The sequence below is a fragment of the Tursiops truncatus genome, chromosome 13 (assembly GCF_011762595.2).
Source record: "Tursiops truncatus isolate mTurTru1 chromosome 13, mTurTru1.mat.Y, whole genome shotgun sequence".
Classification (NCBI taxonomy): domain Eukaryota; kingdom Metazoa; phylum Chordata; class Mammalia; order Artiodactyla; family Delphinidae; genus Tursiops; species Tursiops truncatus.
Window position 1 is genome coordinate 72,899,678 of NC_047046.1, and position 23,754 is coordinate 72,923,431.

At 45.2% G+C, this 23,754-nt stretch overlaps 1 protein-coding gene across 19 annotated transcripts in view; it reads left to right on the forward strand.

The window, feature by feature from the left end:
- The window catches only part of ZNF532 (zinc finger protein 532), a 109,025-nt gene that overhangs the window by 42,912 nt on the left and 42,359 nt on the right, over positions 1-23,754 (forward strand). For 14 of the 19 annotated variants that reach the window (XR_002176796.3, XM_019937135.3, XM_019937141.3 and 11 more), the window contains 3 exons: positions 68-116; positions 6,885-9,247; positions 21,238-21,419. Coding sequence is in view for 18 of the 19 variants with exons in the window: in XM_019937135.3 (XP_019792694.1) it covers positions 68-116; positions 6,885-9,247; positions 21,238-21,419 (2,594 nt within the window). In the remaining variant the exon portion in view is untranslated. Of the gene's footprint in view, positions 1-67; positions 117-2,973; positions 3,118-6,884; positions 9,248-21,237; positions 21,420-23,754 lie in introns of all 19 variants that reach the window. The other 5 variants (XM_073790782.1, XM_073790781.1, XM_019937144.3 and 2 more) reach the window with 2 other exon arrangements.

The window sequence follows — 23,754 nt, forward strand, 5'->3', positions numbered from 1 at the left end:
GCTGGATATATTCTTGTCTTTCCCAAGGTTGTGCCCTGATGCAGTGCCTCTGTGTTTATGTTTCCAGAAGCAGTTTGAACTTTCACATCGGTGGTTTTTCAAGTCAGGAATATTAGGTATTAACTGAAGAAGAAAACACGGCCTTGGCCAGAGTATCTGTATGTTAATATTGATACCATCAGGATTCAGTGAAACAAGAAGATATCTATTCTGGACGATAGCAGCTGCCTTTACTAATTTCTTATTAACTCATACAGAATTAAAACGTATATTCTTTCCTTTTCACCTTATGTGTAAACTGTCTTTTTACACGTGAGCAGCTAACCTGGTGGGGGCTGTTTAGAAAGTGAAGTTCTTCTGGCCTCAGCAGGTGGTGTGCAGGGAGTGGGGGGGATGCCCGCCAGTGCTGGAAGCTGAGAGGGGCTGGGCGCTCTGTGGTCCTGGGTCACACTTCTTCCCAGTGGCTGGAGAGGAGCCTCAGACCTACATGGTGCCCTGGCTTACCGTCCAGATCCACCCAGGGCCTGATGAATGTGGAGGATGGAGATAAAATAAACACTTCTCTCTGGCGTTTTGGCACTTGTATGGGGCCTTCAACTAGCATGTATTTAAGAGATTCCATAGCTCCATTTATTATTGCTTATTTTTTCCCTCAAAGCTATACGCACGTAGCCATTCGTGTGTGTGTGTGTTTGTGTATTTTTTTTAGTTATTATTTTTTTGAGACCTAAGTGTCTGCCAGTTTTTGGGGCCCAGTCTCGTTGTCCATCCCCCACCCTTCCCTAGAGAGCAGCCCTGAGGCAGAGACATAGCCCATCAGGTGTTTTGTTTTGTTTCTGTTTTTTGTTTTAAACTCCACAAAACTGACATCGTTTCCCAGCTGGTTTAGGAAGAGCGAGCAAAGAAGCATGAAGCAGATTTGTGTAACTGAACCTGCTGTTGGGGATGGAATTGCAGTGAGAAAATATTTTTCCCTGATAAGCAATTCAGATTGAAGTGAGGGAGAAGGAAATGGTCAGTTGGGGAAAAAGAGATGTGATGTCTTTTTCTCTTTTGTGGTTGAAGAGATGTCATGATGGAGGGCGTTGAAAATGCTAAAGGTGAAAAGGGATTGGTGAAGAAGGAAGAGCCCAAGGGTGTGTGTGTACTAGTATGAGGGGAAAGGCAGGGATTGGGAGGTAGAGGCCGGGAGAAACCAACCCCCTGCTTATTTCTTTGAAGACATGAAACCTGAGGGTGCTAAGTCATTTCCTGTGAGCAGCAAACTGAATGTGAAGCATTGCATAATATCAACACACATAAGAACACTGCACAGTTGAAGAAATGAAGGTTAGAATAATCTGTTGAATTACTTCTTCGAAAAGGGCTTCAGTGGCCAGATAAGTGCCAGAAAACAGTGACAAATACAGTCCCCCAGAAGGATAACAGACCTTGGATTATCATGGTTGTTCTTTGAAAAGTTTGTGTAATGCTGTTGAGGCGATCTGTAGGCTTGGATTTGTTTTTCTTTAGGATTATTATGACTTAGCGTTTATTGATTTTCATTAAAGAAAATGTTAGTTTCTCCATTTACATGGGGAAGCCGATGTGTTGTCACCGGTCACATTGACCTTCGCGTATTCATTTTGCAGGCGTGTATCTGGGGATTATTTGCAGTTGGGTTCAGTGGTTACTTTATGACTGGGAGCTTCTGTGCCATCATCCTCTAGTTGGAAATTGACAAGTGCCTTCATGAAGAACAGTTTCTTATTGCAAAGTGTAAGAAGTATGATTAAGGGGTGAATGGGTTTTTCGTAAGTTTTTCTTTTGATTTGATAACTTTTGACTTTTACCAGCAAAGATGAAATAGCTTACTATAATTTTAAGAGACTTTGGTAGGAAAGGAAGTGTTTTGTCTGTGTCATAGGAGGGAATAGAGTGACCATGTGACAGACTTGAGTTCTTTGATTTTCTTTTTTTATAAACAGGCCTAGCATTCCTCCCCCCCCAGACATTTTCAAGGTGAAAGGACTTTTATACATCAAGCACAAATGCTGTTAGTGAATTATACGTTATTTATAGGGGGTTTAGTTTTAAATTAAAAGACTGTTAGTGCCTTTGAAGGAAGCTGTATTTTACAGGGTTTAAATGAGATGAAAGACATTGTTGCAATAACTAAAACTAATTCTGTTTGAAAGTCAAGCTGTTGAGGGAAAGGGAAGCTAAAATGAGATCTTTTTATCTTATCTTTTAAACGAGAAGACTGAGATTTATCTTTGTAATGTTTTTAAGCAGAAGAATCTATTTTTAAAACAGTTACTTAGGAATTGGGGTGAACAAAAGTAAAGAAAACTTTCAAACATAAACATTTCTCTCTGTACTTGATAGAACGGAGAAATGAAGCAGGAGTTAAGCATTTTTCCCCCCAAGTGGTAAATTCACTCTTGCCTTCCAGAATGTGGGAAGGGTGAGGGTAGTAATAGGACGGTGTGATTGTGGGCATGACAAACATTTCTATAAACCAAAAAAGAAGTGTGAAGTTACAGACAGCGGTGTTTATTACATTGATTATACAGCCCCGGAGAGGTGAACTCACCGCCACTATGGTCTTGGGTTTCAGACAATGCGATGTGCTTTCAGCAGCCGCTGCACTTGGCCTGTTATGCCCGCTGTGCATTTTCACCTTATTCTTTCAGGTGAACTAGGAGAGCTGACTCATATGTTTTTAAACTGCTGCTAATTCACTCTTACCTCTCCACAGTGTCCCAGTACTTCACCCCAAAGAGTTCATCTGGGTTTATCTTCTTCCCTAAAGAGAAAGTGTATACATCTTAGGCGTTAGGAGGAAGGGGGGGTGGGGGCAGGTATGCCTAGATGTCCACAGAAAAAGTTGTTCCTGCATCAGGAATGTCTTCTGGACTCCTTGGGGGGCTTGCAGATGTGGAAGTTCCTCTCTGGGGTTTTCTAAGCCTTCACTCTGCTTTCTTTATGCAGATAGGAAAAGATAACGGCAGTGTGGTGGGCGACATCCTACCATTGACGATAAGATTTAATGCTGCTGCTGTCGCCGCCATATGTGAGCACCTGTGTGTCCATGAAGCAGGCGGGTCCCTGTTGTGTGTAAACAGGAGGGAGATGGTACGAATCACGTATTAATCTTCCAAGTATTCATCAGAATGCCTGCCAGCTGCACTGCCAGTGTGAACTGCCAGTCGCTTAGCAAGTTGTGTTTCACGTGGTGACCCTTTTATCATTTCTTGTGGTTGTGTGTTCTGGGCCTCCCACCCACTGAGTATTTGAATTTTCTCTTATGTTCTTTTTGTTCCTGAACCGACTGCCCTCTAGGATGAATGGTGTGAAACTGGATGACGTCTTTTGCTCACCAAAATCATAAGGAGAGGGCAAATGACATAAATCCCATGTAGCCGTAAAGAAAGGGTTGAGGGATTTAGGCAGAGCCCAGCCACCACTGGGGACATCCAGAGGCTGGATCCCAGCTTTGGATAAGTGGTGGCATTAAAAAACCACCTTTCAGGCCCATTCGACTCCAGTGGGGTTTTGGGGGTGGTTCATGAGTCTATGTTTTGAATTCTCTAAAAAGTGGTGTACAGACTTGGATCATCATGGCTGGTAAAGATAGATCATAGGGACGCTTCGCTCATGGTGGTTTTATTGTGAGTATTCAATTTATAAAGGCAGTATGATGCTTAAAAATAAAGCTGGTGAGGGACTTCCCTGGTGGCGCAGTGGTTAAGAATCCGCCTGCCAGTGCAGGGGACACAGGTTTGATCCCCGGTCTGGGAAGATCTCACTTGCCATGGAGCAACTAAGCCCGCGAGCCACAACTACTGAAGCCCGCGCGCCTAGAGCCCGTGCTCCGCAACAAGAGAAGCCACTGCAATGAGAAGCCCACACACTGCAATGAAGAGTAGCCCCCGCTCGCCGTAACTAGAGAAAGCCCACGCTCAGAAATGAAGACCCAGCGCAGTCAAAAATAAATAAATTAAATAAATAAATAACACGGTGACATTCAGGGATTATTCCTAAGTGGGTGGACTCTTAAGTGGGTATATTGTCTGACAGATGGATTTTTCATTGCCCACATTTTACAGTTCAGCTTCATTTAAAAAAGAAAATCATAATATCAAACTTTCTCGCTAGATTTGACTTCATATAGATGTTTTCATGTCATCATATGCTTAGAAGTGTTGTACTTTGATGCCGGGGGTGCATTATTCCCTGTCTGGTCCTGCAGGCACCCATCTGGGAGAAAAGTGGCCCAGAGTGTTCTCTCTAGGCCAAGCAAACCATCTAGAGAAAAGTACATGTGACTTCTGAGACATAAGTGCATGGAAAGTGATTTATTCTTTTATTTATGATATTTTCTGTTGCTTTCTCTCTTTATTAATGCACTTTAAAAAATTTATTTATTTTTGGCTGCTTTGGGTCTTCGTTGTTGCACTCAGGCTTTCTCTAGTTGTGAGTGGAGGCTACTCTTCATTGTGGTGCGCGGGCTTCTCATCGTGGTGGCTTCTCTTGTTGCGGAGCACGGGCTCTAGGCTCACGGGCTTCAGTAGTTGTGGCACGTGGGCTCAGTAGTTGTGGCTAGCAGGCTCTAGAGCGCAGGCTCAGTAGTTGTGGCACACGGGCTTAGTTGCTCCGTGGCATGTGGGATCTTCCTGGACCAGGGCTTGAACCCGTGTCCCCTGCATTGGCAGGCGGATTCTTAACCACTGTGCCACCAGGGAAGCCCTGGAAAGTGATTTATTCTTCAGCTCCTATTGAACCATAAGTGTTTGTTTCATCTTCAACAGTAGTTTTTCCCAACGAAATTCTTTGAAGTATTTGGGTGTGTCCCAGAGTGGGTGAATATGCTGAGGGTGTCTTAGCAGCTGATGATGGATTTATGGTTAATGTGAATTTTCACGGGTATGTTTATTGTTGCCTGAGTAGAAATCCTACTGTGATCCTCTTATAGTTATTTTTATTAGGAATGCATGATTTTTTACAGATAGTACAAGAAAAAAATCATTAAATACTTTCATAAAATATGAAAGACAACTTCTCAGTGATTTAAAGCAGACTTAAAGGAGGAATGATGTAGTAAATACTGACAAGGAAAGAGTCTAGGTGTCTACAAATCACTTAGGCCGATTCTTCCATTGAAAGTTGCCTAAGATCAGCTGTGATCCTTGTTTCTTCCGACATTGATTGTTTCTTGATTCCCCTCTCTTCTTCCCTTCTTCTCCTTTGCTTTCTTTCTCTCCCTCTCCTTCCCTTTCCAGTTTTTCATTCATCCTCTTCCCTTTCCTTCTCTTCCTGGCTGCTGGCCTCCATGGCAGAAGGAAGGAACAGGCCCAGAGAGATCCCCTTACTTCCTGAGGGTCTCAGAGGCAGTGAGTTGTCTGCAGAGCAGGGTCAAGGCCTGTTCTTATTGTAAGTCCTGTGTTGTGGTCCCTGACTTGTGTCCTGTTGGTTATTTGGCATTTATGATGCAAAGGCAAGTGGGACATTGCCTGGCTTCAGGCAGCTGACCAGGCCAGTGGGTAAGAAGAGACAAGTACACACACACTTTAATACATACAGAGCATAATCGAATCATAAGATGGAGTGCTCTGGGGGTTCAGGGAGGAGGAAGAGCTCCCCTACAGTGGAAGGGCCCCTTGTAAAGACCGCAAGCAGTCTGTGTATTTATATATCCTTCATCTTTAGTAACGGCTGTGACTGTCCATTTTCCTAAAACTCTCCATCCTTCTACCATCCAGGGCTTCGTGCACATTAATGCAAGCACTTCTTCTTTTTTTTTTTTTTTTTTCCTGCGGTACACGGGCCTCTCACTGTTGCAGCCTCTCCCGTTGCGGAGCACAGGCTCCAGACGCGCAGGCTCAGCGGCCATGGCTCACGGGCCCAGCTGCTCCGCGGCACGTGGGATCTTCCCGGACCGGGGCACGAATCCGTGTCCCCTGCATTGGCAGGCGGACTCTCAACCACTGCGCCACCAAGGAAGCCCCAGTGAAAGCACTTCTTCATAGACTGTTGTCCACCCTGATCTAGCCTGGCTGCCAAAGAGAGGGCCTTCCTCCCCCGGGCTCTGTCACGTACTTGGGTCCATGTTGTCAACGTGCTGGGCGTAATTTCGTGGAAGGCCTTTCTCAGCTGCCACAGCCATTTGCAAGACTGTGTTGGCTGAGTATTGATTAGGAAACAGCTGTGCATTCCCTTAACTAGCGAAACCACTGGACTGGGGAGGGAGATGGAAGGGACACTGCACTTTTCTGCCTGGAGAGTGGTTTTTTTCCCTAACATAATGGAGGGAATTAAGATTAAGTAAAACGTGATGGAATGAGCTCCTGGGGGATTTTTGAAACTTTATCAGCAGTAGACGGCCTGTGCTGGGTTGGGATGCTCACTTCTGTGGATGAATTGAAATCTGTAATTGGGGTTTTGCCTGTAATCTATTGCTTTTCATGTGATACCCCAAATCTGACGGTGACTGTGTTAGCAATAGTTTTGCCAGTAGAATTAAATGCTGTCAAGATCAAGATATGTTTGGAAGTAGTTTTTTGTGAAAATGGTGAGGTGAATCCAATGATAAATAACATTTTCTAGTCATTAACACCAGAACCTGCTCTTCGTGCTATAATAGTTTTGATCAGCTTGTTAGAGAGGCTCCACGCTGGCAGTGCTGCACGGCCTTTTGGAGGAATTACTTCAAAGCTGTAATCGTCAGGGCTTTATACCTGTTCTCCAGATGCTTGTTCACTTTGGCTCAATGTCCTGACATTATAATAAGTGCAGTTGGCAACTCGCTCTTTCATGATAATCATCACTGTTCGTGTAAGTCCCATAGGGGTGTTTATCTGCATGTTCATTGCTGATGGAATTATTTTCTGTTCGTTTAACAGAACATCTGATCAAATTCATGACCATGGGGGATATGAAGACCCCAGACTTTGATGACCTCCTGGCAGCATTTGACATCCCAGATATGGTCGATCCCAAAGCAGCTATTGAGTCTGGACACGATGACCAGGAAGGCCACATCAAGCAGAATGCCCACGTGGACGACGACTCCCACACGCCGTCCTCCTCCGACGTCGGCGTCAGTGTTATTGTGAAGAATGTGCGGAACATCGACTCCTCCGAGGGCGCAGAGAAGGACGGCCACAATCCCACCGGCAACGGCCTGCACAACGGGTTTCTCTCGGCGTCCTCTCTGGACACTTACAGTAAAGATGGATCGAAGTCCTTGAAAGGAGACGTGCCTACCTCAGAGGTGACTTTAAAAGACTCCGCTTTCAGCCAGTTCAGCCCCATCTCCAGTGCTGAAGAATTTGACGACGATGAGAAGATAGAGGTGGACGACCCCCCGGACAAAGAGGACATGCGCTCCGGTTTCAGATCGAATGTGTTGACAGGGTCGGTTCCCCAGCAGGACTATGACAAACTGAAGGCACTCGGGGGAGAAGGCTTAAGCAAAACTGGCATCTCTACGCCAGGCAACCTAGAGAAAAACAAAGTTGTCAAGAGAGAAACGGAAACAAATTCTATAAACCTGAGTGTTTATGAACCTTTCAAAGTCAGAAAAATGGAGGATAAACTGAAGGAAAACTCTGAAAAGGTGCTTGAAAACAGGGTCCCCGAGGGCAAGCTGAGCTCGGAGAAGAATGACGCCTCCCTCGGCGGTGTGGTGCCCTCGAGGACCAAGCCATCCTCCAAGCTCTCTTCCTGCATCGCTGCAATTGCGGCTCTTAGTGCTAAAAAGGCCGCTTCGGACTCCTCTAAAGAACCAGTGACCAACTCCCGGGAGGCCTCTCCGCTACCAAAAGAAGTAAACGATAGCCCTAGAGCCATTGAAAAGTCTCCGGAATCCCAGAGTCTCATCGATGGGACGAAAAAAGCATCCCTTAAGCAGCCGGATAGTCCCAGGAGCATTTCCAGTGAGAACAGTAGCAAGGGATCGCCATCCTCTCCTGCAGGGTCAACACCAGCAATTCCCAAAGTCCGCATAAAAACCATCAAGACGTCTTCTGGGGAAATCAAGAGAACAGTGACGAGGGTGTTGCCTGAAGTCGATCTCGATGCCGGAAAAAAGCCTTCTGAGCAGACGGGGTCCATGGTGGCGTCCGTGACGTCGCTGCTGTCGTCTCCGACCTCGGCCGCTGTCCTTTCCTCCCCGCCCAGGGCGCCTCTGCAATCGGCGGTCGTTACCAACGCGGTGGCCCCCGCCGAGCTGACCCCCAAACAGGTCACCATCAAGCCTGTGGCGACTGCCTTCCTCCCGGTGTCGGCCGTGAAGACGGCCGGGTCTCAAGTCATTAATTTGAAGCTCGCCAACAACACGACGGTCAAAGCCACGGTCATATCTGCTGCTTCCGTGCAGAGCGCCAGCAGTGCCATCATTAAAGCTGCCAACGCCATCCAGCAGCAGACCGTCGTGGTGCCGGCCTCCAGCTTGGCCAATGCCAAACTCGTGCCAAAGACTGTGCACCTTGCCAACCTTAACCTTCTGCCTCAGGGCGCCCAGGCCACCTCCGAGCTCCGCCAGGTGCTCACCAAACCTCAGCAGCAAATAAAGCAGGCAATAATCAGTGCCGCGGCCTCACAGCCACCCAAGAAGGTGTCGCGGGTCCAGGTGGTGTCCTCCCTGCAGAGTTCTGTGGTGGAAGCTTTCAACAAGGTGCTGAGCAGCGTCAACCCAGTCCCAGTTTACATCCCCAACCTTAGTCCTCCTGCGAACGCGGGCATCACGTTACCGACCCGCGGCTACAAGTGCTTGGAGTGTGGGGACTCTTTCGCCCTTGAGAAGAGCCTGACCCAACACTACGACAGGCGCAGCGTGCGCATCGAAGTAACGTGCAACCACTGCACCAAGAACCTCGTTTTTTACAACAAGTGCAGTCTCCTGTCCCATGCCCGCGGGCACAAGGAGAAGGGAGTGGTGATGCAGTGTTCACACTTGATCTTGAAGCCAGTCCCAGCAGATCAGATGATTGTTTCTCCATCAAGCAATACTCCTGCTTCATCTTCCGCCCTCCCGAGCTCCTCGGGAGCCGGCACACACACTGTAACAAAAATTCAGTCTGGCATAACCGGGACAGTCATATCAGCCCCTTCCAGCACACCCATCATTCCAGCTATGCCTCTGGATGAAGACCCATCCAAGCTCTGTAGGCATAGTCTGAAATGTTTGGAGTGTAATGAAGTTTTCCAGGATGAGACGTCGCTGGCCACTCATTTCCAGCAGGCTGCAGATACAAGTGGACAAGTAGAGTATCATTTACATTTTGGTATTTCGGTGATGAGTCTGTAGACATGAGTGCTCTATACCGTGCCCGTGGATTTTAGGGGCGGGAGCTCAGTTAAATGGGGGGATGTGTGTGTCTATTTGTGTACACACTCACATGTGGGAGAGGATTGTTTGCATAAAGCAGTGTTGAAATATGAATCTTATTTAAAAATCAGTGTTTTTGAAGATGACTGTTTTAGACAGAAGCTGTGTACTAGTTGGGTCATGGCACCTTAGATGTGGGGTAAGTAAAGGAGTTCTTAATTGTTGGGTGATTGGAATTTACGTTGGAAGTCTGAGCTCTAGCGAGTGATAGTATAGACCCTTTGGATTAAGTGTTCAAGTTAGGCTACGTCACCAGCGTTCCTGAGTCATTTATTAGCGACCGTTGTGGGATTTAAAAATTTCCTGTTGTTGTTTATAATTATTGTCTTTTACAGTTAAACACACCCAGTTGATACCCACTTTTCAGGCATGCCTGCTTACTTAAGGTGTTGGTCTGGTATATTCAGTAATATTCTCCACTGCAGTGAATTTAACCTTCTAATGGAAAACCCATCCATTTAAATAGAATACCTTTGAGTTTGTTTGTGGCATTTTTTTTTTTTTTTTTTTCTTTTTTGGGCTACGTTGGTTCTTCGTTGCGGTGGCTTCTCTCGTTGCGGAGCACGGGCCCTAGAGTGTGCGGGCTTCAGTAGTTGCGGTGCGTGGGCTCAGTAGTTGTGGCGCATGGGCTCTAGGGCGCAGGCTCAGTAGTGGTGGCGCATGGGCTTAGTTGCTCTGTGGCATGTGGGATCTTCCCGAACCAGGGATTGAACCCCTGTCCCCTGCCTTGGCAGGTGGATTCTTAACCACTGTGCCACCAGGGAAATCCCTTGTTTGTGGCATTTTTGGTTTGTTTTTTGTGGTGAAGTGTAGGTTGGTGTTGGTGAGATGTATTTCACAGTGCGCGTCAGTCGGCGGTTTTATCTCTACCATTTGCTTCTCTCCATGAGGCAACTTCTGGGCAGTAGATAAATGTGTTTTACAGATATATGGAAGTAACTGGGCATGTTGAGTGAAACTAATTCAAGCTAGAGAGACCATATGATTTATTGTGCAAACCAGGAAACGTGTGATATTGGAAGGGGCGCTGGTTTGAGCTGATATATACCCTGGCTCAAACTTCTGTTTTGGAAGCCCCAGTGGTAAACTGATCTTTCCCTTACTTGCCTCCGCTGTCTTGTGACGAGGAGCTTTATGCTGTGGTTCAGACGTCTGGTACTGTCACCGTGATCAGCTCCCCAAGGGCAACTGCTGAGTCAAGTTCTTTGTAGGATTTAAGTTTGGGGAACAAAAGATCAAGAATACCTCAGTGACTTTTCCTGTGGACATTCAGTTGAGTGGAAATGGAGGCGATAAAGAGTTTCGAGAACATTCTTGCATCGAGAACGTTGGATGTTACATGTTTCATTGGCTCTGACGGTAAAGCGCTCAGGTGGTTAAGCTGGTTCAAGAAGAAGTGATTGTTGCAGCCCCCCAAGCGCGTCCTGGTGACAGGGCTTGGGTTCTTTCTGGGTTCCTCTTACCTGGTCACTGCTTCATCAAAGGGGCAGTCTTTCCTTCTGTCTTAAAAGGATGCAGTTAAAAAAAAAAAAAAAGAAAAAGCCGTTTCCGTAGTTCTCTCTGTTCTGCTGGTATTTTGTGCAGGTGGTGGAGTATGTCCCGGCTCACGTGTGCTGGTCCGTATTGGCATGTGGAGCTGCCTTGAGAGATGTCTGTTCCCTTGGGGACCTTTTCTTCCCTGTTTTCCCCTCGTTTTTGTTCTCTGTTAACCATTTAGGCTCATCCGCTGAACCGGGGTCAAATAGGGAAGCGCTTTCCCTCAGGGAAAGAGATTGACGTCTCTTCTTGTGTGGGTGGTTGCTTTGCCTTGACTCTTTGTATTTTGCTGGGACAGGTGTGTAGCGCAGCTCCCCCGTTTCCCCTGGAGCACTGAGGGATGAGTCAGGGCAGAATATATGCTAACTCCAGGGCCAGGTAATACTAGGCCGGACAGTCACCGTGTTCTGGTTCCTTCCTCTGACTCTGCCGAGCTAGGGTCCACTCAGCCCACCCGAGAAGAGCATTTCTGTCGAGTGAGCTTCAGCTGCCGCCTGAGCCGGCCACCGCCTGGCTGGCGGCGCCAGCACACCCCGAGGCACGTCTCCCGCTCCTAGTGCCCCTGCTTTCACCCAAACCCTGCCCTTCACCACGGTATCCCCTCCACAACTTGCCACTCTTCTCAGGCTCTGCCGGGGGCTCTGCGCACCCAGGGGCAGCCTGGTCTGGTCTGTCACCCGGCCGCCCAGCCTGCGCCCCTGGGTGCGGAGCGGCTGCCCCTTCTTCAGCCTCCTTAACACCTTCCTCGAGTCTCTCCTGCAGCCCAGGAGGCCAGTGGCATCCGTGCAGCTCCTGCTGTCCTAGCCTCAAGTGTAGTGGGAGCTCGGGTGGTCCCCACCTGTGGTTGGCCCCTGGCGCGGCATCAGGTACCCATGGCGATGGGAGGCTGGGGCTGAAGACAGGAAGGACAGGAGAGAAAAGAGAAAAATTCTTCATTTCGTCTTCTCCAGTTTGCTATTCACACAACCGCTGGCCGGTTTACAGTTTGTGAACTTAAATTTAAGTGTGGGGGAAAAAGTCCACCTGTATAAACTGCTTCCTCTCTGACGAGGGCACTTACAACACATAGTTCAACTTCTCAATTTTGTAAGAAGATCTAAGGGCACCTCAAGCACCAGTCTTTGCCTGAGTGCCTTCTTTCTGTCTTGCTTTCCGTTTCTCCGTTGGCCTCCCCGTTCCTGGTGACTCGTGCGTGAACTTGAGCCGGAGCAGGCTGCCTCACTGCCCGGGGGTGGGCACCGTTACAGGGTCAGCCGCGGGCCCGCAGCTGCCCGTTTTCTCTTCTGGCTCTTCTCAGGTCTGCCCAGGCCGGGCTTCCCTACGTCTGCACATAGGCTTAGAGTCATGTACAACAGCTTCCTGTACTGACCCCAGCTAGCGTTGATTCTGGAGGTTAAAGGGTGTGACCTCAGGGCCCTGGCAAGACTAACAGGCCCCCGGGCCCTTGCTCCGTGCCTTTCCACGTTTGAGTTTACCAGACCTAGAGAAAGGTGTGCCGGTTCACTGACAGCGGGGATATTCCTTCCTCCTTCCCTTCCTGCCTCCCATCAGGGATTTTCCTATTCCTCCCTTCCTTTCTCCTGCCCACCTTCTACTTATAATTGCCAAGGTAGTTAAAAAATTTTATGTGATAATGCTGAAAGTATTCCATGCTAATTAACACCTTGAGTCTTCTCAGATCATCCCATTTTCAAATTAAACTTTTTATTTGAGGTAATTGTAGATTATGGTAGGAAATAATACAGAGGTATCCTGTGTACCCTTTACCCAGTTTCCCCCAATGGTAACATCTTGCAAAACTATTAAACTGTATCATATCCAGGCTGTTGGCACTGATGCTGTCAACACGTAGAGCCCTTCCACGACCATAAGAGTCCCTCATATTGCCTTTTTAGAGCCCCAGTCACCTCCCTCCCACCCCTGCCTCCCTCTTAACCCCTAGGAGCCACTAATCTCTTCTCCTTTCTATAATCTTGTCATTTCAGGAATGTTATATAAATGGAGTCATATATGTAGCCTTTGAGACTGGCTTTTTTCCACTCAGCGTAATTCCCTGGAGATTCATCCAGGTTGTTGGATGTATCACTAGTTTGTTCCCAGTTTGGGGCTATTATGAATAAAGCTGCCACAAACATTTGTCTGCAGGTTTTTGTGGGAACGTAAGTTTTCCTTTCTCGGGGGTAAATCCTTTTGTGTGCTGGGTTGTATGGTAGTTGCATATTTATATTCACAAGAAATTCTTTTCCACAGCGGCTGTACAATTTTGAATCTCAAGAGCAGTGTATTAGTGGTCTAGTTTCTCCACATCGTCACCGACATTTGGTGGTGGCATCATTTCGTATTTTAGCCATCCGGATAGGTGTGTAGTGATATCTTGTGGTTTTAATTTGTGTTTCCTCCATAGCTGATAATGTTGAATACCTTTTTGTGTTTATTTGCCATCTGCCTATCCTTTTTGGTGAAATGTCTCTTCTTCTGTCCATTTTCTAATTCGTTTTTTTGTTTGTTTTTACTGTTGAGTGTTAAGAGTTCTTGATATATTTTAGATACTGGTCCTGTGTCGGTATGTGTTTGCAAGTCTTTTCTCCCAGTCTGTGGCTTGTCTTTTCATCTTATGAGGTCTTTGGCAGAATAAATGTTTTTAATTGTGATGAAGTCCCATTTATCAGTTTTCTCTGTTACGGCCTGTGCTTTTGGTGTCAGGTCTAAGTTCACTTTGCTGTAGATCCTGAGAACCTTCTTTTATGTTTTTTTTCTAAAAAAAGTTTAGTGTTATGATTTGCGTTTAAGTCTGTGACCCGTTTTGGGTTAGTTTTTGTATAATGTGTGAGACTTGGATGGAGATTTCTTTTGCCCCATGCATGTCCTTTTTCTCCAGTACCACTTGTCGAGAAGGCTGCCTTTCCTCCATTGAATTGCCTTTGCAGTTTGTCAGACGTCAGCTGGCATATTTGTGGAGGCATTTCTGGGACTCTGGTGGACTGACTCCTCCAACTTTATTCTTTCCTCTCAAAATCGTTTTGTAGCTATTCTGGTTATTTTGCCTTTCCATATATATTTTAGAAGAGTCTTGTCTATAATCTACCAAAAAATTCTTGTTGGGATTTTGATAGGAATTATGTTAAACCTGTATATCAATTTGGGGGGAAGTCTTTTCTTTATTATGTTGAGTCTTTCAGTCTATGAACAAAGAATGTCTCTCCATTTATTTCGATCTTCTTTGATTTATCATTTTGTAGTTTTTATCATACAAGCCCTATACATGTTTTGTTTGCTTGCTTTCCTTCTTTCTTTACGTTTTGTTGGTGCTTCCCCTCCCCCCTGCCCCCCTTGCACGTGGGCAGGTGTAAATGATATTATATTTTTCAGTGTTCACATGTTCGTTGCTAATATATGGAAACACAATTAATTTTTGTGTATTTATCATGTATCCCTTGTCTTTGTTAAACTCGTTATTGGATTTAGGGTATTTTTTGGGGGGAAAGATTATATTGATTATTTTTCAGATATTGAACCAACCTTGCATCTCTGGGATGAATCCCACTTGATCAATAATAATAATTCTTTTTATATATTGTGAATTATATTTGCTAATATTTTGTTAGTATTTTGCATCTGTATTCATATAGGAGGGGACTTATAACTGGTGTTAGATTTTCTTTAAATATTTGATAGAATTCTTCAGTGAAACCATCTGGGCCTGGAGATTTCTTTTTTTGGGATTTTTTTTTAAACACCCGCTGGGCTGGTGGAGGGACTCATTATCACTTGGTAGGGATGAAGGTCCCACTTCCCTGCTGCCATCTCTGATACCATCTGGGTGAGGGTACTAGGACACCTTATTACAGCCTCAGGAGCGGAGGTCTGGGCTCCACCTGGACTTGGCGTGCTATGGGTGAGGGCGCAGTGCTTCCTGGGGTGTTTGGCTGGAGTAGAGCAGTAATTGTCTTTTGCTAGGCTTCCCCTTTCCGGATCCTTTGGCTAAAGATAGCAGGCTTTTGTTGGGGATTTTTTTGTCTGTGCCCCTTGGCGTTCCTGGGTTCCCCGTTTCCTCAGCTCCAAATCTGGGGATCCGTGAGGCAAAAAGAACCCCGGAGAACTCATCACTAGGGACCTGAGGTGCCTCGCCAGCCTGCCTCCTCTCTGCCTTCCAGAGCCTCATTATGTTTGTTGTATATGTAACGCCCAGGAGTGTTAGTTGTACTTAGTGGAAGGAATAGAGAGAGGTGCTTCTATTCCATTTCCCTGGAAGTGGAAGTTTCACTCTACTTTTTCAAATACAGCTCCTCCAGGAGAGAATGTGTGGTTACGTCACTGGGCTCTGCCTGAGGCCCTCCGGCCTGTGGTTCTCAGTCGCTTTTTGGAGTCAGGCTTCCTGGGACGACAGCATTCCACTTGACTCTGGACTCCTCTCTCTGAGCCTGAGGCATGTCCCCTGCTCAGTGAGGTCCCCTCCATCTTGGCCTATCTGTGGCAGCTGTCAGGAGTGAGCGTCTCTCCCCCCTTTCCTGTGTGTTGAACGCGGCCTCCTCAGACCTCAGCCTTTCTGTTGAGAATGGCTTCTTGGAGTAGTGCAGGCACCATCTCCCTTCTCTTTTTATCTTTCATTTTCTCCCCATTTATATTTTCACCCCTGTTTATGGTTCGAAAGGCTCCTTTTCCAGGTTGGTCCAGGGGCGCTTGTTTGAACCCGGTGAAGGGTTTCTTTTTCTTCTGACACCAGCTGTGGCTGTCTGTGCGAAACCTCCTCTCACCGTCACCCCGTACATACGTGCTCAGGCTCTGGAGCCAGCATGTCATGGGATAAAGTAAGGTTTGGGTGGCATTTGCCGAATTCTGCCTTGTCAGTTACTCCTTCTCTTAAAGGTATTCTGTGGCCAGTCGATACAAGGGAATGATGGACTCAGGGACTCAGAGTGCCGCTTTATCATTCGCTGGCCCCGTGCTCAGCAAACCCGCATGCAGGTCTCTGTGGCGAGCCGGGTGGGAATCTGTGGTTCAGCTGGAAGCCCTCTTCACCCTGCATCCCCCGAGCCTGAATCCGAGCCAGGACCCCAGGCAAGCTCGGGCCCAGGTTAGTCTGCCCTGCCTCCGTCTGCTTACCCTGCCGAGGAGCAAGCCCCCAGGAGTGGGGGTGCGATGGAGCATCTGGGATGGGTCATGCCCTTCCCAGCCGCCCTGAACCAAGCGGTGCAATAAGAGTGGAGCACGTGGACATCGACTTCTAACCCCGGTAAAACTGCCCTGGTTGTCGGTTTATGTTCCACCCTATCTCATTAATAATTCCTGCCTTGGGGCACACTGAGAAAAAGGAGTGGGTGGAGGGGCTAGAGAAGTTTCCCTCCTCTCCATGAAGTAGTTAAGAGCTGACAACTGTAGTTTTAATAATTGAAAATTAAACTTATTGGAATGTTGTTGCTTCACCTCTTGGTAAAACCACAACTAAACTTAGCCAAGTACAGACTGGAAGCGCGTATTATAACCTCCGAATTGGTAAAATCAGTTTTCTTCCCGTAGAATCTGTATCAGCCGTAGAATCAGAGGATGTCATAGGTCCTTTGCTCAACTCTTTTATTTCACAGTTGAAGAGACAAATGCCCAATCAGTGGCCAACTCAGAACCTGAGGCAAGATTTCTTTATTGCTAGCTATTCTTTCCAGTTTCTGATGCTGGTAACCTAAGCTGTAGAAGCATAGAACTTTACAGCTGCAGGGACCATAGGAGTCTTCTGACAATGGACCCTGGGGTTACATTCAGATTAGCTTCAAGGGTGCAAGTGAAGGTGACTTATCTGCCACGGTCCTTATTTTGGGGGGTTGCTGATTCAGTTCAGGTTCAGGGAGTTTATGGGCATCATTACTAGAACATACCAGGTGTATTAAATTATCCCGAGCAGCCTCCCCCAGGTCTCATTTCTAGACGTACTCTGCTCCAGCAGCTGCTTCTGGAGGCCGTGGGGCCGCCTCAGTTCCCGCGCCCACCCCAAACACCATCATTAGCTTGTTTTTGGCCCTGCTCTCCTAAACGTTTACTATTAATTTTGGTCAGGCTAGTCCTGTCCCAGTTGATAGTTCAATGTTATCAACTCTTAATTTATCCGTCTTCTTGAGCGATTGTCATCTGAGTGGATTATATGTGTGGACCATACTGCTTTCTGCGAATTTGCTCATTTCACTGTCAACTTTTATTAGGGATTTTTAGTGCAGAATGATTTGAGGACAAAACCAGCACCAACAGCTAGCTTTGGGAACAATGGTATATACAGTTATTTCTGCTATAATGCTTGCTTTGTGTTACTTCCATTTAACTGAGATCTGAAATGCAGTGCTTTGTCTGTGTTCTCATTGTGAAACTGGGTGAAAGTGAGAGCCAGAAAACAAACTGGTATACTTTTATTATTATTACTATTATTTGGTAATGATACTGTAGATGGAAAATTACAAAACTGCTGTCAGTGAGGCAGAAACAGTGTACTTAGCATCTGGGCTGACCGTTAAGTTGACAGTGTTTTGACCTCTGGATCAGTGGGTCTCATGCTGTCACAGGCTTTTGGTCTGTTTGAAATTTAAGCATGAGTAGATGCTATGTTTGCTCACATTTCCCGAGCCTTCCTCATCTTTTCCCTTGCTCCTCTTCTCCCTGAAACATGAGGTGAAACACATAGAATTGTTTTCCTTGTTACTCAGATAATTCCTCCTGTATACAGAGAGGGTGCCGAGCCCTAGGGCTATCTGAATCCTTACCAGGGCCCCAGTGTACCCCGTTCCTCACCGCCTGCGGTGGAGGCCTAGCCTTCACTCTCTGTGCCAGGATTGGGCAGAGAAGGGTGCAATGCAGGTAGCTGTCAAGTGTGAGTGTGATTACTTTTCAGCTTTATTTTCAGCTTTCTCATGTTACCTGAGTATTGAAAAATAATGTTTTAGTTTAAAAAGTAGCAGTTCTCTGAGCAAATGAGTCTGCCCCAGACTAGAAATTAACCGCTTATTACCTAAGTACTGCAAACGTTTTCCATTTTCAGATGACGTAAGTAAACTGTCAAAAGACACACGAGACTATTTAAGTGCATTTTATTATACTGTTTTCTGTTCAGAAGGCAGGTCCTGTCACGTTAAACTGCTTTATCCTGTCGAAAGTAGCCTCAGCTTGTATAGTAGAGAGTTAGAGTTTTAAGATACATTTTTGTTTCTTTGATTTAAAGTAAGGAAAAAAAGACAGATTCTTGTAGACCACAGAGAAGTCCTGGCCTGCCCCCATCCTCAAATGCATCTCCCCAGATCCAGAGAACGTGTGTCATTACTGTGAATTCCCAGTATCCCAGAGAAGCTAATGGCATCTGCTCCTCTGTGCTGTGAAGATCTGTCACCGTTGTCTCAGGAAGCAGAGAGGGCACATTATCTAAAACAGGGGCGGTGGATAAAACTGGAGGGAGAGCAATTAAGTAAACCCTAAAACTATTGCTAGCACACAAGTATCCAGGAAGAGAACGTCTGCAGTCCAGACAACTTGCGTGTTCTCAAGATGGAATGGAGTGGGAACAGGTAAACGGAAACGTGGGAGTCAGCACAGAGTCTGCGCACAAATACACGTGATCCGTGTGTGCAAACTAAAGAGTAGAACTTAATCTGATGTGATTTCCCAGGCACTGAATTCTCCCATTTCAGCAATATGGAAGCACTGTGATTTGGGGCTGTAGCCCACTCTGGCTCCCACCCTCGCCTGTACTTCTTTCCGTACCTACAGTGGGTGAGGCGCCTCAGCCCATGGAAATGGCTGAGTGCAGATTCCTGTAGCTCATCAGTGGTGCAGGGGGACAGGGAGGGCAGAGGCTGCCGCCTGCTCTCACAGAGCCCTGGGGCCACAGGGAGCGCCCCGCTGCACAGTGCAGTGTGAAGGGAATGCGTCCCCTCTCCAAGGACTGGTGCGAGAGAGGTCGCTATTGAAAGGTTGGTAATTGGGTGACCTTGTTACTCTAAAAGCATTTTTCATAGTCTTTGCAGTCAGACATTTCTATCGTAAAGAGCACTTTAATTAACAAAACCTCTTCTTGAATAATTTTGATACTTATTTTAGTTGACCTGCTAGTAACAGAGCTCTTTCACCCACCAACCGGTCCATAACTATTTTTATAGTTACGTGTGTTACAAACATACGGGCATCCAGTAGGGGAGCGTGTTTAAGTAATTCATTGTGAATTTTATGTGTATCGTGAAGGGTGTTTGTTAACATGTCTTGATGAGAGATCATGTGAAACTTCTCTTCAGCTTTAAGGAGCACATACTTTGTCTCCTTTTCAGATCTCCTGTTTTTATTTTTGTTGCTGTCTCTCCCTATAATAAAAGTGGTAGAACCACATGACTCTCCGAGAAGGAGAAGCTGCGGAGGTGGATTGGGGGATGGCCTGTAACCCTGACAGCGGTCCTCTGTCCTTCACGTGCATTTGCCCGGCGGCGGGGGGGGGGGGGGGGGTGGGGGCGGGGGGGTGGGTGGGTGGGGGCGCGTTTTTGCTTGTTTATTCCTTGTGGACCCCCACCCTACTCCTCCCTTGGCCTTGGAATTAATTATTCAGAGCCCAGTTCAAATCCCGGTTCTTCCACCTCATAGCTGTGAGGTCTTGGCAAGTTTCTTAACTTCTCTAAACCTCATTTCCTCATCTGTAAACTGGAGATAATATTATCCACGTCATAGGTTATGATGAGAATCAGATGAGGTGATGTATCGAAGTTCATCTGTTTAAAGGACCTAGTTCACCACTTGGCTTAGAGCGGAATGGGCTCAATACATATGATAAACATAAAATGTTTTGACTTGAGTGTAGAAAACACTGGTTTTATTCCTAAGTAAGTGCAAGACATTCTGAGATGTCTGTGGAAATTCAGACATTATCATTCACTGCCTGGGATGAATGACGGTGTGGTAAAAGCGAATAGAAGACCTTCGTTCAAAGAAACAGACTACCTGTGATAATGTAGGTGTCACCAGGATCTTATAATTAATGCATCTGTTGATTGGTTTTCGTTGCTGTGGCTTTGGAATATGTGTTATTAGAAGAGGAATGCTATTTTTAAATGATGCTTAACCTCATCATAGCTGCCTGTAATGTTCTTATTTTGTGACTGCAATAAACATTTTATGGGATAAAATTTGTAATTTAGGCCTTTCAGGAGAGAACCAAGAAAGAGTTTTCAAGTGAGTTTCTGATTTTTCTTAGTTTATGTTCCTCAGAAGTTTAAACCTTAATTTGTTTGCAATAGCTGAAAGACTAAAAAGTCTTTTGAAAATGTCTTAATTCTGTTGTCAGTACAAAAGATTGTTTCAGTTTTAGCTGGAGTCTATATTTTGAGGCTTTCTTTAACTGACTTTAATAAAAATTACACATTTTAGAAGGTAGTAGTAGATACTTGTGGCACGAATGTCCAGATAGTATTCAGACACATTTTATCTTCTGCTATGTTAGCTTTATTTTTGGAATGGAAGTAATTGAGTTCTCTATTTATACTTACTTTGAGTTTTTTGTGCTTTAAAAACATGCCATGTTTGTTTAGTGCTTATATCTAAGGGGATGAAAACTATGTAGTGTGTTCCAGTTTTTCCTGGGTAGTGAATGGTGTAGAGCCCTTTCCAAAGAGGATTTCAATCTGTTTTAGTTTATATGTGATTAGATTTTAAGCTCTGTGAAGTTTCAATTTAATATCTGAATTTATGTATCTAAACTTGGTGCGTTGGTTTTAATCATAAGTCATAATGATCAGTTCATCCACTTAAGAAACCAGTTCATGTGCAAAAAAGAACAACTGATTGCTGCGGCCATTCTTTTTGCATTCCTGTGTTTCAGATCTCAAATAACTGAAGTGAAAAAAATTTAAAAAAGAAAGAAAGAAAGCTGGATTAACCACTAATTTATTTTTATTATTTTGAAGAAACTTTTTTGAGTTGTGGGAGCTCTACTGTCAAGATAGATGCCCATAAACTTGTATTTTAAAGTTAATTATACATTAAAGTAGATTTACTAACATACTTTATAAGGATACCTCTTCTTCACACTAAAAAAAAAAATGTAAACGTAACAAAATTGGAAGTCTACCTAATGCTAACAGTCTCTTTACATCGTACTTTGGGATGAGCATGACTACATAGTACATATTGTCTGTATTTTACAGGAACATTTTACATTGACCATTTAACTTTTAAGTTTGCTTTTTCTTTGGAAATCAATTATCGTAGTATTTGAAATGACTGCTGTATACTTATTTTGAGGTTTAACCAAGCTTCTTTGCATATTAGAAAATACTTCGTAGGACCAACCCTGTTTCCCCCTTTGGTTTATTTAGAAGACTTGCACTGTCTGCCAGATGCTGCTTCCTAACCAGTGCAGTTACGCATCTCATCAGAGAATCCACCAGCACAAATCTCCCTACACCTGCCCCGAGTGCGGGGCCATCTGCAGGTCGGTGCACTTCCAGACCCACGTCACCAAGAACTGTCTGCACTACACGCGGAGAGTTGGTTTTCGGTCAGTATATCGTTCATTTCCGTGCAAATAAAGCTTATTCACGTCTGAGGGCACAGGGTTCTGAGTGGTCTGTGCACATCGTTTTCAGGGTCATACAGTGATACCTCGATTAACAGATCCTCTGGGAACCTGGCTCATTTGTAGTCGAGTTGATCTGTGTGAATCCTGTATGTGGTATTGACTCTGGTCCACAGGAAGCCGAGGGTCAATGGGACCCATCCTTCTAAGCAAAAGTGTGCAGGTGGTAAGGTTTGGCTTTGATTGACTGTTAGAGCCTTTATACTTTCTGTACCCTTTCTAGCATACTTCTGTTGTCACGCTCTCTGCATTTTAAGCCCTGCAAGAATGCAGTGCATTTCTGTACCTCTGAATACTTGCTCTCATCAAAACAGAAAGGGTATGCATGGTCCCTTACTTTTATCTTGTCTTGTTAAAGGATTGGGTGTGTGTCCTTTCCTACCACCGCTCTTGTGGAAGAGCCTTCCACCCCAGATCACCTTGCTTTATTCCTTCTTCTCCATTACCTGAGTCCAGGCTTCTCCCTCATCTCTGCACATCTTAACCGTGACCCCTTTCACTGCCCCCTAATATTCTCAGATGTGTCTTTTACAACATCTGACAAGGCTAATGTTAGTCTTTTACAACATCTGACAAATCTAAATGTTAGTTTAGTATTGAGCGATGATGCATTTGAACTTGATCCTCCGCTTTGCGACCTTCTGAAATGCATTCCTGTACCTTTTAGAAACATTTTATTCCTGTACATTTTGATCCAGTGAAGGTCCACCAAGAAAACACGTCATTGATATACAGTGTCTTTGTTAATAGAGGTATTACTGTATTGTGTATTTATCTTAAACTTGAACATTTGTTCACCTGGTATTGTTAATGTTAGACTGTTAATATACAATTATTTTTTTTCTTTTAGTTGTGATACAGATATGATGTTTTATAAAAATGAAGGCCAGTCGGTATGATTTAAAAGTTGTATTTCAGTTAAATTTACGTTATGGCATCACCAGTTTCTAGGTGGTTCAGTCCATGTTTCTAACACTAAGACTTAGTTCACATTTTTATCTCACGCCTCCAAACCTGTGATGCACAGATATTTAATGGATTGGCAACCACCCTAGTAGAAAACCTTTGGTTTGGAAACTTAGAAACCAGGGTTTTTGTACCAGTTAGGCTCCTCATTGTGTGGTAATTCATGTGTTTTTCGTGCCTTGGTGCCCTGTCTGTAAAATGGGTGTGATGTTTGCCTCCATCTCTGTGGGCATGTTACAGAGCAAAACAGGATAGTCCAAAAGCATGCTAAGTGCTTAAGAGGAATGTTCCACATTGAAGGTGCCCTCGATTCCACAGAATTCATACACAGTGATACTTTGGTTCTTATCCCATGTTTTGAAACTCTTATTACTGGATTCTTTATTTAATATAAAACTACAAGTGCAGTTCTTTTAACGGATGCCAATTTCCTCAGATATTTATAGTTGATTTTTCTAATATAATGAAAGTGAACTTAAGTTGGAATGAATAAAGGAAGTAAGACTCCTATAATGCTAGCTATTCCTGGTATCTTTTTTTTTTTTTTTTGTGGTACGCGGGCCTCTCACTGTTGTGGCCTCTCCCGTTGCGGAGCACAGGCTCCAGACGCGCAGGCTCAGTGGCCATGGCTCACGGGCCCAGCCGCTCCGCGGCATGTGGGATCTTCCCGGACCGGGGCATGAACCCACGTCCCCTGCATCGGCAGGCGGACTCTCGACTACTGCGCCACCAGGGAAGCTCTATTCCTGGTATCTTTTCTAAATTAAAACAAAAGCTCTGCCGGCAAGCTAAAAGTAATTAACTCAACTTGGAAAAGACCATCCCTTGCTTTTCTTTTCTTTTTTTTCCCCCCTCATTCACAGAGTTGCTTAAATTTGGCACTTTGAATTTTTACTAAAATTTCTGTGTTTAGTATAGACTTTTTTTCTTGCATTTGGGGGGTTACAAGAGCTATAAAAAAACACTATGTTGGTACATTCTGAAGTTTAGTTCATGTTTACCTCTTTAGGTAATAGAACAGAATTCGACCTGAGTTTTTTTCCTGTTGTTTCAAATAATGGTCCAGTCTGCTACTTGTCTGCGGTTCAGCAGACCCTTGACCTTGTACATTTTCCCCTCCTTCTTTGGCTTCATAGTTTTTCCAATTAAAAAACTTTTTTATTTCATTTTTAGCCGGAGGAGCATCTCTGGCGTGGCTCCCAGCCTGGCTGTGTCAGGATCCCAGCCTCTTCCTGGTTTGGTGCCTTGTCTGCTCTCTTCCTGATCATACACTGCGTCTCCCAGATAGTGA